Source organism: Ornithorhynchus anatinus, chromosome 3, assembly GCF_004115215.2.
Source record: "Ornithorhynchus anatinus isolate Pmale09 chromosome 3, mOrnAna1.pri.v4, whole genome shotgun sequence".
Classification (NCBI taxonomy): Eukaryota; Metazoa; Chordata; class Mammalia; order Monotremata; family Ornithorhynchidae; genus Ornithorhynchus; species Ornithorhynchus anatinus.
In genome coordinates this window covers 83950719-83966707 of record NC_041730.1, presented here as the reverse complement: position 1 = coordinate 83966707, position 15989 = coordinate 83950719, and the positions used below count along the sequence as shown (strand labels likewise).

Below are 15989 nucleotides of genomic sequence, written 5' to 3'. Positions count from 1 at the left end.
TCCTGGTAGAGATGATATGAAAGCAGAAGGAAATGTGAGGTTGCAGAGAAGGAGAGAGTTCAGGGCTGGAGATGTCGATTTGGGAATCATCAGTGTAGAGATGGTAGTGGAAGCGATGGGAATAAATTAGTTAGAGGGAGTGGGTATAGGTGGAGAATAGAAGGGGACCCAGAACTGAGCCTTGAAGGACTCTCAATGTTAGATGGAGGGAAACAGGAGAAGAGGAGCCTGCGAAAGAAACTGAGGAATGGCTAGAGATATAGAAAAAGAACCAGAAGAGGACAGGGTCAGTGAAGTCAAGGTTGAATAATGTTTTAAGGGGAACGGGGTAGTCTGCAATGTTTTTGCTTTCAGAATAGCTGCCAGCTACCAAAAATCTTTGGTTTTTTTGTATTGAGAGCTTCTGGAGCCATGGCAAAAATCCTGGGACCAGTCCAGAGGCTTTTATAGCTTGATAAAATTCTTGGTGGCAAGCTATCTTCTCCTGTTCCCAACTTTACTCACCTTTGAATTCATACAGCAATGTTAGAGAATGGGCCCGGGAGTCAGAAGGATCTGGGTTCTCATCCCTGCTCCTCCGCTTGTCTGCTTATGAACTTGGGCAAGTCACTTAACTTCTCTGGGCCTCAGTTACCTCATCTGTAAATTAGGAATTAAAACTGTAAACCCTGGGCTATGGACTGTGTCCAACCTGATTACGTTGTAGGAACCCCAAGGCTTAGTCCAGTGCCTGGTAAACGCTTAACAAATGCCATATAAAACAAAAAAAAAAGATATTCCCTTTTTATCATGAATGGTTGTATCATGCGGTATTTTTTCCCATTAGATGTATGTGATATAAATTGGGTTCCATTCCAAAACCTCTAGAAAACTATGCATTTCCTTTATATGCTATATACTGCTACAAAATTATTGTTTAATTTGGTTCAATAATTCAAAACGTATCACAGAATTAAATGAGAAGTTAGAGTATATTATTGAGTTTTTCATGGTGGCTGAAATGGTAGATAGTTGTTCTGCTGATTGGAGTAATGGCTTTTTCAGTTTTAGTGAAGACTCTTTCCAATTTAGTTGAACACCACCCTTCTTCATGAAGTTCCTTGTTACAGATCAACTCCTCGTTGTCATCTCAAATTTGAACTCCTTTCATCCTCAGATTCATCTCTTTTTCTTTAATGCAAGATGTCTTTTTTCCCAGATCTCGTCTGATGGTGCCGAGTACAGTGCTCTGCACATAGTAAGCGCTCAATAAATACTATTGAATGAGACCATAACTTTTTCATTTCTTTACGCATTTTGCAGTGATACATTAGATTTTCAAGGTGTCAAATAATAAAAGTTCCCATCCCAGTTGTTTGTATTAAGGGGTGGCTTTAACCTGGAATATGTAAGCAGATTGATTCTATCTCTGGCTTATAATTATCACAGGGTGGCTGTAACCTGGAGTGTGCTTGTGTTTGTAGTAGAAGAACATTGTTATAGTTTAAATTATATGATGTTATGATTTGCTGTTCTCAAGAAGGACCAGGTCTTTTAATGCTCAACCAGTTACAGTTGCAAAAATAAAAGTTTTGTAAATATGAAGGTTAGCATTGTCCCACCTAATAGAAAGAGCACAAATTTGGAAGACAGAGAACATGGGTTCTAATTCCAATTCTGCCACATATCCTCTAGACTGTGAGTTCATTATGGGTAGGGAATGTGTCTGCTAATTCTGTCATATTCTCTCCCAAGTGCTTAGTACAGTGCTCTGCACATTGTGAGCACTCAATAAGTTCCATTGATTGATATCTGTCATGTGACTTTGGGCAAGTCACTTAATTTCTCTGTGACTCAAGTATGTCATCTGTAAAATAGGGATTAAGACGGTAAACCTCTTGTCGAACTTGGGTGTCCAGCCTGATTATTTTGTGTCTACCCCAATGCTTAGTACAGAGTAAGCGCTTAACAAATAGTGTTAAAAAAAATGGAAAAAAACCCAAACACTGCAAACCGTTCTCATGTGCTTTGTTGCGAAGTGTCTTAGAGTGGCGAAATTCTATCTGAATCTGTTCTTAGTTTTAGTATTTTCCTTTCTTGTGCTTGCTTACATCTTGTATGTATTAGAGCAGTGTTTGAAATGTCCTTGCACCTTTTGAAATGTGTTGTCTTTGAACCCAATTCCAAGGAAATCCCTTGCTAATAGTTAACTTCACGAGGGCTTTTTAAAGTAGTAGATAAAAGCAAGCATCGGGGAATTTAACTCATCCAATACACCTATCATCTAAAAGGAGATTACTCAACAATGCCTATGTGGCAAAAATATTAGAGTGGATTGCCCTTTGAAGCACCTAATAAATGATGAAAGGAAAAATATATTCCGTATGTTTTCTCGTATTTCCTTTATATATAATCTGACTTGCTTTAGTTATCAAGATTAAAACCGACCAGGTTTTAGAGTTATTTTGGTGGTTGTTTTGTTTTTGTTTTTTTCTTCTATATCTGGATGTCTTATTCCTTCTAGGTCACTCCCAAATAATAATTGGAACAAAATGTCCTTTTTGTACAGCAGATCAGTCATTCTAAATTGAGAATATGTGGCTTTAGTGGCTATCTAGTCAAAACCCGTTAAAACATAAAACCCAATTGCAAGATCAAATTCTATTGTCAAGTGTTTACTCTTTACTGTGAACTTTAAGTGTCAAGTTGCCTTTTGCACACAAATCGTAGCTCCCTTGTTTTGGGTTAGGCAAGCCAGACTGTAGCTATTAATGTGGAGCCCAGCTTTTGTCTCCTCTGTGGATTGAGTAACCCTGTAATTGAGGGAATGTAGATAGCATGGAGAATTAAATGGCACTTAAAGCTTTTTCCTTCAGAAAAACATGGTGTAAATATGATGGTCGATAGACTGTACTTAGTCCTGTTTTTCTCAGAAAAACATCTAGCCTTAGTGAAAAGCTCTGCACGTAGTAAGCGCTCAATAAATACGATTGAATGAATATGTTTTGGCAAATACATGTTTCCTTCAGAACATGGCAGGATGATAAAACTAAATATTCACTTTCTATGGAAGATCTTTTTTCATAATTAATGCTTATTTTCATACTAGGACTTGAGCACTATTTGATTTACAGCTTCACAGGGAGATAGAAAATGTATTGAACTACCTCCCTCCTCTGCCCAGAAAATTCATATTGTCTCTTTTTTCTATTATGCTAGACTGAAGATCTCCTAAATGAGATAAAGCAGCTTAAAGAAGAAGTGAAGAAAAAAGATGAAACAATTAAACAATTAGAGCATCAGCTTGTAAGTAGTTCCAGAACGCTCTAGATGGATACTTTTACAGAAAAGATGTGCTCTCATACGAGGGTATATTTTTATAGCTCCCTTGATGAAATTCTGGGCTAGGTTTTAACTTCAATTTTCTCCTTTTCCCCTGTCAGGAACATGAGGTTTTTAATTTAGACATTTTAATTTAGCAAGGGACTATCTGTATAGTTCAATTTTCAGTCAAGAGGTGAAAATCAAATATTAAGAATGAAACTTTGACTTTTTTGGGGCATCCAGGGAGCACGTCTATGAAATCTGTTGCATTATACTCTCCCTAAACCTTTAGTACGGTGTTCTGCACTCACTAAGTGCTCAATAAATGCTACTGATTGATTGATCCAGGATTTATGGAACAAGATTGACTATCTGTGGCACTGATGAGTTTTTAAATTTTCAACAGTTTCTAATCTATAATTTTTCAAGGCAAGTGTTTGCCTCAATAACACTGTTGGTAATTTAGAGAAATATTTTTCTTATCAATAGATAAGTATTTTGAAGAACACCAGATTGATAAGTTAAACCAATTTTTCATATGCAATATTGACAGCACTTTCTCTTTTTCTCCTTCATAGAATCATTCTCAAGATTATTGAAGGAGCCTCTGTTGCTCAGGGGATGTGACCAAAAAAAAGTATAAATATGCTTATTTGGCAGTATGCCATCTGGAAAAATAGCTACTGAGAGCCCCAAGACAGAAAAAAAATTCAGCAGTTAATATATTTTAAAAAGGGCATATAATTTTAATGAGGGAGGTCTTTTCTTTAGTTTTAAACAAAAGTAATCATTAGTGGTGATTCGTGGTTATCACTGTTGCTAATAACACATTAAACCTTTAATTTTCCTTCCCAACCCCAAACCAGGCTCAGCAATTCTCTTTCATGGTTTGCTTTTGACTATATAACCCCTTTTCTTGATTTTTAAAATATATCTTTTTGGGTTTATTTGTGTGGGATTTTGCCCCAGGAATATATAATTTTGTTTTTGAGACTAGCAATTTGAGTATGTGAATTGGAGAAAAAAGGAAGGTGGAGATGTATATTTTAGTGGGAATCTTCAAAAGAGCATTTGCAATTTGAGCTTGAAATACCGGACTTATGCAAAACTAAGATAAAACGTTTTTCATAGACTACAGCCACCTTTTAGCTTAATCTGTGGAATATTACTTTTTCTGACTTATACCATTTTTTTCTTGAAATCCTTTTTCCTTGTAGCAAAGGATTACATTTTTTCCCTTTACTAGTTCACCTGATTACTTCCTTACCAGTAGTCTTGGAATTTATTGACTGTACACTTATTGACTGTAATGAGAAAGAATTTTGCATTTCAACACTTCCTTTGTTTTTTCATGGAATTTTGGATATTAGTCTTCATCTCTCAGCCTCTTTGTTTCGTAGAATGTCAGGATTCCAGCATTACCAACTTTTCAGCTCTCTGTATTTTTTTCTTGTGCTGTATCATCCTTATATTGAGCTTCAGAGTTTCCTAATGCCAGCCTCCTCCCCAAATTGTGAAAGTGTATTGCCTTTCCAAATGAACTAACTTTCTTTAATAGAAACGTTTTGCCTTTTAGATATTTCTATTCAACTTTTACGTGTACAAATGACTTTATCTTTCTTTCATAGTTTTCAAATGAGAGCTTATTTCTGATTACAATCCTTATCTGCGAGCCTTTTCTCCGAGGAGCTTACAGGACTTCCACCAGGGTGAATTGTAATCTTATCGTGACAGATCATACCCCCATATAATATATGAAAAAGCTTGAGCTGAAGAGAGGTTAGGTTATTTGCTCCAAGTGAACAGCATACCCTGATTTAGTTAGGGCAGGCTGTTGTTATGAACATCAGTTTGGCTCTCCCATGTAACAAACAAAGGCAGTTTCAGAAACCATTTAGTGTGGTCTCTCCTTAATGGAGCTGAAGTCCTTGAGAGGCATGAACACTATCACAATAAGTGATTTTTTTTTTACTTTTTCATTCCCTTGATTTACAAAATTCTTCATGTGTAAAACCTTGGTTTTTATGCATTTTTGGCATTAAAAAATGAATTTTAAAAATCAGCATTATAGAGACTGGCGTTTCCAGGGAGCTCTTGTATATTCGTCTTTTGTGCTGAGCCAATATGTTTTGTGTTGCATATTCTCTCTCTGTCACTCCCTCCCAAACAGCGAAGTAGGAAAATGAAAAGCTCTGGTAGTATTATGAATTGCCCATTTTCTCAGACAGAATTCTTAGTGTTGGTGTAGCAAGACAAATAGCAGCCGTCTAGCATTATCGTTTCTTGCAGTAATCGTGGATCTTTTTTTTCTAGTTGGTTCCTCAAGGAAGGGAATTTACTTTCCTACTGGGCTTTATAACTAGTTGTTATGGCAACTCACTAGCTTCATGTGGAGGAGAAATGTATTTTAAAGATGAATGGACTTTTCACATTTTTGGTCTATGGTTATTTAAGAGAATCCTAAAATGTATTGCCTTTCCAAACCCAGATTTTCACAAAACAAAACATTTATTAACTGTTCTAACCAAATGTATGCATAAATATATTTGGAGTGAATAGGATGTTTAGTGATGATTGCTTTCTAGATATCTGTATATACAGTGACTGTCACCCTAAGACTTCCCTTTCTACTATGAGCAATTGCAAAGGTTAGCACTAAATGCCCCAAAATATATATATACATATATATGTATATATATATATGTATATATATGTACAAAGATGTCCAAGCTGTATATATATTTGTCCCCCCAAAATTGAGAAATAATGATTTTGATCAATAATTAAAACCAATTTTTTTTTTTTTGTGTTAAGACTGTGGGGTGCAACTGCCAGAAAGAGAGCCCAAAATCTAAAGGAGACAAATGCATATTATTGGACAAATATACCCAGACATCCTGGAGAAGAAGTTCTGTGAGTAGCACTTGATCTTTATCCTTTCATGCTTGCTCCCTTCCCATACAGTTTTGCTTCATTCTTTCATGCCAGGCCCTGATAGTTTGGGCTGTTTTATTGCTGCATCTCTTATCTCTTTCTTTCTTCGTCTTTGTCCTCTTCCCCCTAGTTGTGTCTGTGTGTCATCAAAAGCTTTTATCGTGAGTCCTGTAGAGATCGTCCTTGCATTTTGATATCTTTGCCGTTCCGCACCTTTATATAGCCAGACTTATACGGGGGACTAGCCTGCACATGTGTAAAAAACAAAAAGAAGCCTGATCATAAAGAAACCTAGAAAGAGGTCCAAGCTTTATTCCTTCCTAGTAACCAGAAAGTACACAATATCCACTCGAAAATTATTCCCTTCATAAAGTTTTGGATGATCAGTTAGTAAAGATTAAATGGTGTTTTCAAAGTGTAACTTGATCAAATTTTTTATCTGGTTCAGTCGTACGTCCAAATTAACACATGTGAACACTGAGACGTAGATATATAGAGATATATAGACGTAGGATTTGAGAGGGGGGAATTGTTCCACTATCTATCCTCCCACAAATGCAAGCTTTTTCAGCTAGGTAGCACAGCTTAAAGAATAAAGAACCACCGTAGTTGGGGAATGTGGACACTGCAGAAGGGGATAAATGTTAGTGGGGGAAGGAGACCCATAATACTTTTTATTTAAGCACACCCCCATCCACCATTAGACCCTACTCATTTGCAGCACTTTGAGGCAGTGTGCAGAGTCATTGGTTCTCCTTTCCCTTGTTCCTTTCATCTGCCCAAAAGAGCCAAACATTTTTCTCAGCTCTCTTTTCCTGAGTGAGTGTTTTTTTGGGCCGGGAGAGAGGGGAATGGACTCTCATTTTCAAAGAAGACCTGAAGTTCACCAATCAGGTGATTATTCCTGGATTAAGGGGTTCTAGAGAAGCAGCGTGGCTCAGTGGAAAGAGCCCGGGCTTTGGAGTCAGGGGTCATGAGTTCGAATCCCAGCTCTGCCACATGTCAGCTGTGTGACTGTGGGCAAGTCACTTAACTTCTCTGTGCCTCAGTTACCTCATCTGTCAAATGGGGATTAACTGTGAGCCTCACGTGGGACAACCTGATTACCCTGTATCTACCGCAGCGCTTAGAACAGTGTTCGGCACATAATAAGCGCTTAACAAATACCAACATTATAATTATTATTATTATTATTACTTTTCATCTCATTTTTCAAACATTGACATCAGTTGGATTTCAAGCTCATTTTAAGAGGGGTCTGGCATACCCGAATTGAAAAATATATTTAAGCCTTGAAGTTTGGGTGGAAATTATTTGCTGTAATCCTTGGAGAAAATCATTTGGTGTTTGCTGTTTCCTCAAAATACATTTTTGATAACTATAAAGATTTAAAAATTCTCTGTATTCACTGATTTTATTTTTCCACAATAAGGTTACTGCAATTATATAGAATGGTATTTCTCATCTCAAAAATTGTCAATTTAGCCTGCTTGAACTTTAGCAAGAGCCCAGGAGTCTGGAACAAGACAGTGATCTGGAAAGAATATCATCCACTTCGGTTCAGGCTCCAGTAACTCGTAATATCGTTTAATGAGTACATTTCTTCTTTGGAAATATGTAAATTTGCCTCTACTGAATTCAGTTTAAGTTTGAGTTTTAAAAATCTGCTTTAATCTAAAAGAGACTAGGGATAGCTCTCCTTGTGGGTGAATGAACTCAAGTAGGAGAAAGAATCCTGGGCTAAGAATCAGGACACCAATTTCAGCCCCACCCCTGTGACTTGGGCTAGCTGAATGACTTCTCTAAGACTTTCTCCATTTGGACAATACTTGTTTATTTTGGACAATGCTTGTTTATTTGTATTCATGATGGTATTTATTAAGCACCTGCAATGTGTCAAACACTATCCGAAGCACTGGGTAGATACAAATTAATCAGGTTGGACGTAGTCCCTGTCCCACCTGGGGCTCACAGTTTAAGTAGGAGGGAGAACAGGTATTGAGTCTCCAATTTACAGTTGAGGAAACTAAAGCACAGAGAATTAAATGACTTGCCCAAGGTCATACAGCAAACAACTGGCAGAGCTGAGATTAGAACCCACGTCCTCTAACTCCCAGGCCCGTGCTCTTTCCATGAGGCCACACTGCTTCCCAACTTTATAGGGATTTTCCTAACTTTACAGGGGTATTATGAAGTTGGGAATCATTGAAAAAAGAAAGTTAACGCTAATCTTCCTACAGAAAGAGATGACGTTGGCATAATAATAATTATGATATTTGTTAAGTCCTTCCTCTGTGGTAACCACTGTAGTAAGCCCCGGGTTACATACCAGATAATCAGGTTGGGAAGAGTCACTGTCCCTCCTGGGGTTCATAGTCTTAGGGGAAGGGAGAATAAGTTTTGAGGAAATAAAGGCACAGAGAAGTTGAGTAGCTGAAGGTCACACATCAGGCCAGTGGCACAGATTCTCTGACTGCTTAAAAAAGGAATGGATCAATGTTGGGGAGGACAGGCAAGTGGGAAGCTAGGGGTTGGGAAGAGGGCTTTGGGGAGACCATAGAGGAAGGAAGCCATAAAGAGGTGGGATTTCTGTTTGTCAAATACATGTGAATTCGTCTAGACTGTCAGCTTGTTATGGGCAGGGAACATGTCTGCTGATTCTGTTGCGTTGTACTCTCTTAAGTGCTTAGTACAGTCCTCCCCACATAGTAAGTACTCAATAAATGCGACTGATTGATTGAAATCTGCAATAACTAGTGAAATTCACATTGAGAGATATATACCAAATATTCAACATTTCTGAGGAAAGATCACAGAATCATAGCTTGAGTACCATCCAGATGTTTCTGGGTTAGGCTCAATTTTAGAGAATTCCCTTTTACCCAATTATTCTGTGGTAGTTTCTTTTTAAATTGAAGTTTAATTTGGATTTTCTAAGAGACATTAATGGATAATAGTTCAAAATGGAAAATGAGTTCAGATTTAAATAGGTTATCATTTGATTTTTGTACTAAATTTAAAAGTTTAAAATAATTTTCTGAAAGAGTTTGGAATGTTGTCCCTGATAAAATTTCTAAAAACAAATCTACAAGCCGAACGAGATCATTAATGTGCAAATACGATGAGCCTCTCCAAAGAGAAATGCTATGAAAAGATGGCCAATTTTCAATGATAATAATATTAATTGTGGTATTTAATAATTTTGGTATATGTTGAGGGCTTCCTATATACCAGGAACTGTACTAAGTGCTGGGTAGATAGAAGCAAATTGGGTTGGACACATTCCATATGGGGCTCACAGTCTCAATCCCCATTTTACAGATAAGGTAACTGAGGCACAGTGAAGTGACTTACTTAAGGCCACACAGCAGACAAGTGGTGGAGCTGAGACTAGAACCCCATGACCTTCTGACTCCCAGGCCCGGGTTCTATCCACTACGCCATTTCTAGCCAGTACACCGGTTTTGTTGTTACCATGCAACAGTTCACATGTGGTGCTTCTCATATGAATGGAAGTCTGTATCTCTACTGTCATGCAGACCACATGATGAAACCAGATCCTGCCTGGGTGGATGTTGGGTAGAAAATGGGCCTAACTTGCTTTGGCTGGGCTCGAGCCAGCCACTGTACAAAATATCGTGCTGCTCTGGGCTCTCTGTGAAAGATTTGATGGTTGAGAGAATTGAGAATACTTGAGATCTGTCTTGGGAAGACTGATAAACCTCCGCAAGAAACAAAAACTTCCCACTCTAGGCTTCAAGGCTCTCCATCACTTTGCCCCCCCCACCTCTCCTCCCTTTTCTCTTTCTACTGCCCACCCCGCACACTCCGCTCCTCTGCCGCTCACCTCCTCACTGTCTCCCATTCTCTCCTATCCTGCCGTTGTCCCCTGACCCACATCCTCCCACTGTCCTGGAATGCCCTCCCTCCTCACCTCTGTCAAACTAACTCTCTTCCCCTCTTCAAAGCCCTACTGAGAGCTCCCCTCCTCCAAGAGGCCTTCCCAGACTGAGCTTCCCCTTTTCCCTCTGCTCCCTCTGCTGCCTCTCCACCCCCCGCTTCACCTCCCCTCAGCTAAGTCCCCTCTACCCCCTTTCCCTCTGCTTCTCCCCCTCTCCCGCTCCTCTCAGCACTGTGCACATTTGCTCATTTGTATATATTTTTACTACCCTATTTATTTTGTTAATGAGGTGTGTATCCCCTTGATTCTATTTATTGCTATGGTTTTTGTCTGTCTGTCTCCCCCGATTAGACTATAAGTCCGTCAATGGGCAGGGATTGTCTCTATCTGTTGCCAAATTGTACATTCCAAGCGCTTAGTACAGTGCTCTGCACATAGTAAGCGCTCAATAAATACTATTGAATGAATAAATAAACGTTAGACAAATTCCCTTTAGAAAGTTTAGTGAATTAGATTGCCACAAAATACCAAGTGAATAGAGCAATAGCGCAGTAAAGGAATATTTTTGATATGTATTGATACATTTCATGTATTGGAGATCCTACGTTTTCAATTTTCGATAGATATATTACTATACATCCTCCATCTGCTTCCTTGTGTATATCCGTGCCATTAAAGTACAGGGCAGTAGTGTGCATAGATTTTGGAAAGAAGTAGAAAGTAAATCAAACTAAGAAGAGATCGCAGTTGCCGTACTATGTCATTGAAACTTTTTCTTCACATCAGCCAGTCAAAAAGTTTTCATGTTGCCTTCTTTTTTTAAATTGTTGGCAAGTGACAGAAATCATTTCTAAAATTTTCTTTTATTACCTGAGAATACTCTGTGATGAAAGCTAAACAGGGACTCTGTCGAGCTATATTGGAAAATATGCTAAACTATTCTTGGGTTAACTTAATTTGACAATACAAAAGTAATCTTACTGTCCTTCTAAGTTAGCTCAAGCCTATTTATATTTCATAGGGTGGTTTAATATAGCAACAAATATAATGTATTGACATGAAATCATTTTTGATTTGGAAGCAGAGGACATGAAATATCTGACTTGCCGTATAAGAGGCAGTAATGGGCTATATGTTCTTGATGGAGGAATACATAAAATGAAATGATTTCAGAAAAGACCCTGGTACAGTATCTCTACTCAGCACAAAACAGAACCGAGTGGTTTTTTAAAAAATGCTTTGCTTTAAGCAGTGATTTTCCTTCCCAACCACCATCCTTCATTATGAAATAATGTTCTGAACTATGTGATATACTGGGTGCAGGAAAATAGAGTTCCAAATTGCACTTTTATGAAAGTGAAATAAAATAGTGCAGATAATGCCCCTTCTTGAATCCTGCCCTTTTTTTCAAATAGCCAACCTACAAAAAAATACTGGAACACAAAATCCGATGTCTGTCTGGAGGCATAAATTTCCTGACTTACTCAGTTTTGTGGCGGTATTAGCTCATCAACAGGGCTATAGAGTAAATTATTAAATGATTCAACTCTCAGTTATCCACTGGTGTATCATCTGTGGGAGATTTCCAACCTCCTTCCAGCTCCATGCCTGTCCTCCCATTGCACCGCCCCTTATATTCCTTGGAAATGACTCTTTTCAGTCTCCAGTGAGCAGGAGTTGACTCCCCTAATCATTTAGAGCAGCAGGGCTAATAATAATAATTATAATAATTACGATATTTGTTAAGTACTTACCATGTGCCAGGTCCTGTACTAAGCACTGGAGTGGATACAAGCAAATACGGTTGGACACAGTCCTTGTCCCACATAGGGCTCACAGTCTTAATCCCCATTTTACAGATGAGGTAACTGAGGCACAGAGGAAGTGCAGTGACTTCCCCAAGGTCACACAGCAGAAAAGTGGCAGAGTCTGGATTAGAACCCATGACCTTGTGACTCCCAGGCCCGTGCTCTATCCATTGCTCTATGCTGCTTCCCCAGCTCCATGCTGCTGCTTTCCTGTCATACAGATGGAATTCCAGCCACCTTCTCTTCACATACAATCAGGAATTTAATTGTAAGTGCCTCCTTTTCATTAGACATGGAGGGTTTTTTCCATTCATTTTTTCACCATTCATTCATTCAATAGTATTTATTGAGCGCTTACTATATGCAGAGCATTGTATTAAGCGCTTGTAATGTACAATATGGCAACACTTAGAAACAATCCCTGCCCAATAACGGACTCACAGTCTAAACAGGAGAGACAGACAGCAAAGCAAAACGGAACAAAACAAAACAACATAATCAAGGTAAATAGAATCATAGAGATATACACATCACTAACAAAATAAATAGAGTAATATAGACCTGTTACGGTACTGATGTAAAAATTCTGTATCATTTTTGCTTATATTTATTTGCATTATGAATGCTTTCTGTTAAATATAGCCACTATGGTTGTGGTATTTTGCAAGGTTTCCCAAAGATAGGTTCAGTGAAAACAAGATCCCTCTGCATTTGTCTTTTAGGATTTGTCCCTGAAAAGCTTACGGGTGCTTTTCCAGAAAACCCTGGGACCTATCCGATATGTCTGTAGTGCCTTCCCTCCATTCCCTAAGGGGTCTCTAAGTAGAGTAGCCCCCTTCCTTCCTTCCAGCTTCCTTAGACTGCAGATGAAAAACAGTAATTGGTGGAAAGAGCACGGGCCTGGGAATCACAGGCGGTGGGTTCTAATCCTAGCTCCGCCACTTGTCAGCTGTGTGACTTTGGGGAAGTTACTTAACTTCTCTATGCCGCAGTCACTTCGTCTGTAAAATGGGGATTAAGACTGTGAGCCCCACGTGGGACAACCTGATTACCTTGTATCTACCCCAGTGCTTAGAACAGTGCTCGGCACATAATAAGCGCTTAACAAATGCCAGCATTATTTTCATTATGTGACCCTTGCCCACAAGGTGCTTACGGGCTAGCACGGGAAGCAGTGTGGCCTAGTGGAAAGAGCACGGGCCTGGGAGTCAGAGGACCTGGGTTCTAATCCTGACCCTGTCACTTGTCTGCTGGGTAACCTTGGGCAAGTCACTGGACTTATCTGAGCCTCAGATCCCTTATCTGCAAAATGGGGATTCAGTACCCATTCTCCCTCCTACTTAAACTCTTAGTTCCATATGGGACCTGATTATTTTGTATATACCTCAGGACTTAGTATAGTGCTTGGCACATATTAAGCTTTTAAGAAATACCACAATTATTATTATTATTATTGTTACTACTATTATTAGAGGGAGTCTGACATTAAAATAAATTACAGAGAAAGGAATGGTAGAGTATAAGGACATGTACAGAAGTGCTCTGGGGACCTATGACAACGGTGAGCTCGTTGTGAGCAGGGACTGTGTTTATTGTTATATTGTACTCTCCCAAGTGCTTAGTATAAAGCTTTGCACACAGTAAATAATAAATACCTTATTTATTAGTGATAGCTCATTAGTGATAGTAGTGATAATAGCATTTATTGAGCACCCACTGGATGAAATGCAGTGTATTGTGTAGTTGGGAAATAAAAAACAAGTAAGTGACTAATTGCCTGCTAATAAGGAGCTAATACTTTAATGGCGGATGATTCTATATAGTTTTATATGACCTGATGAAGATGCTGGGAATTTACTGGTTGAACGCATCATGAATATGGGGGCTTTTAGGTGGATCGTGAATATGGGAAGGGCTGAGGTGGGTTAGATTTAGGAGTGAGTTCCCAGCCAGGTAAACAATGTGAGCAAGGGGGTGAGGGCAGGAAGTTGAAAGTGAACCTCAGTTGAAAGTGAGGTACAGTGAGAAGGCTACCTTGTGAGGAATGAAGACAGTAGATTAAGGAGTAAATAGGTGAAGAAAAAAATGATGCTATTTGTTAAATGCTTACTAGGTGTCAAGCACTGTCTGAAGTGCTGGGGTAGATACAAGCTAATCAGGTTGGTCACAGTCCATATCCAACATGAGGCTCCCAGTCTTAATTCCCATTTTACAGATGAGGTAACCAGGCACAGAAACATTAACTGACTTGTCCAAGGTCACACAGCAGACAAGTGATGGATGCAGGATTAGAATCAAGGTCCCAAGCCAGTGCTCTATCCACTAGGCCATGCGGCTTCACTAAATGAAGAGAGTAGGGAACATGTCTACGAACTCTGTTGTATTGTACTCTCCTAAGCACTCAGTACAGTGCTCCGCCCACAGCAAGCACTCAGTAAATACCGCTGATGATGAGGAGAGCAGATACATCAAGTGGGGTGACTTGGTGAAGAGCTTTGAAGTCTGTTGAGTTTTCGCTTGTTGCAGAGGAACACGTTGAGGAGTGGAGAGATGTATGTCAAGCGGCAGTTCAGGAAGATGATTTGTGGAGCAGCGTGAGGTATAGGTTAGAAACCGGGGAAATTAAAGTCAGGGAAACCAGTGAAGGGGTGAATATAGTAGTTTTAGTCAGGATTTAACCAGAGATTGTACAGACTGGTAGCTGTTTGGATGGAGAGTAAGTTTCAGATTTAGGAGATGTTGTGTAGGAAGGACTGGTGCTATGTGTCAGATAGAATGTGGGAGTTGAAGTAGAGCAAGGAGTCAAGGTTGTGGGCTTCTGGGACAGACAGGATGGTGGTATTGACTGAGATAAGGAAGTTAGCTATGTAGGAATAGATTTAAGGGGGAATCAATAATAATAATAATAATGTTGGTATTTGTTAAGCGCTTACTATGTGCCGAGCACTGTTCTAAGCGCTGGGGTAGACACAGGGAATCAGGTTGTCCCACGTGGGGCTCACAGTCTTAATCCCCATTTCCAGATGAGGTAACTGAGGCACCGAGAAGTTAAGTGACTTGCCCAAAGTCACACAGCTGACAAATGGCCGAGCCGGGATTTGAACCCATGACCTCTGACTCCAAAGCCCGTGCTCTTTCCACTGAGGCACGCTGCTTCTCAGCATGGCTGCTTCAATCAGTCTTCAATCAGTCGGTAGTATTTATTGAGGAGAAACAGCATGGCCTAGTAGAAAGAGTACAGGCCTGGGAATCAGTGGATCTGGGTTCTAATCCCAGCTCCACCACTTGTCTGCTGTGTGACCTGCAGCAAATACTTAACTTCTCCCTATCTCCATTTCTTCATCTGCAGAATGGGGATGGAGAAACTCTGGGAAGTTTCAGTTTTGCCACCAAAGTAGTAATCAGTCAGTGGTATTTATTGAGCATTTGTGTGCAGAACACTGTACTAAGCACTCACTCGGTTTTTAGGGGTTTAGGGATGGAGGGGATATTGGCACTATATACTTCAAGAGGGAGTTAAGTGTTTGGAAAAGTTGATGGATTTTGTGTGGAGTTCTGTGAGAAAGGAATAGAAATTCTTGAACTTTCCCTCTGCAAGGAACTCTAAATATTGATGAGGGTAATTATCAAGTTGCATGATTATAGCTCAAGTTTTGTCATAGCTTGGAAGTCTATAGGATGAACCCTTTAGTGCAACTGAATTCCAGTGTAGCATGCATTTTAGAATATTAAAGAATAAAGAAATTTCTAGCATAATAAGTTTATAGGGTAAGTGGAAAAAGATTCATAAAATGGAAAAGGGCCCGAGGCAGAACTATAAAGTAGAGAAAGTGTTATTGAAATTATTTGGCAATAAACTATGCTATCTTAAGTGTGAGGTTCCATTACCAAATTTAAGAGTTGTTTGTTTTTCATCCGACTGATGAATGCCTTTGAAGTAACCACAGAAGGAACAAGGAGAAGGAAATTGCCAATGGCTCCTTCAACCACATTCTTACAGACTCAGTTTAATAGGGCTACTTCCCAGAGTTTATCAGGGATTT

General features: G+C 39.2%; 1 protein-coding gene across 10 annotated transcripts in view; it reads left to right on the top strand.

Moving 5' to 3' along the window:
• Positions 1 to 15989, top strand: part of CCSER2 (coiled-coil serine rich protein 2) — a 207692-nt gene that overhangs the window by 171371 nt on the left and 20332 nt on the right. For all 10 annotated transcript variants that reach the window (XM_029059679.2, XM_029059681.2, XM_029059680.2 and 7 more), the window contains 2 exons: positions 3199 to 3285; positions 6118 to 6216. In XM_029059679.2, the coding sequence (XP_028915512.1) occupies positions 3199 to 3285; positions 6118 to 6216 (186 nt within the window). The remainder of the gene's footprint in view (positions 1 to 3198; positions 3286 to 6117; positions 6217 to 15989) is intronic.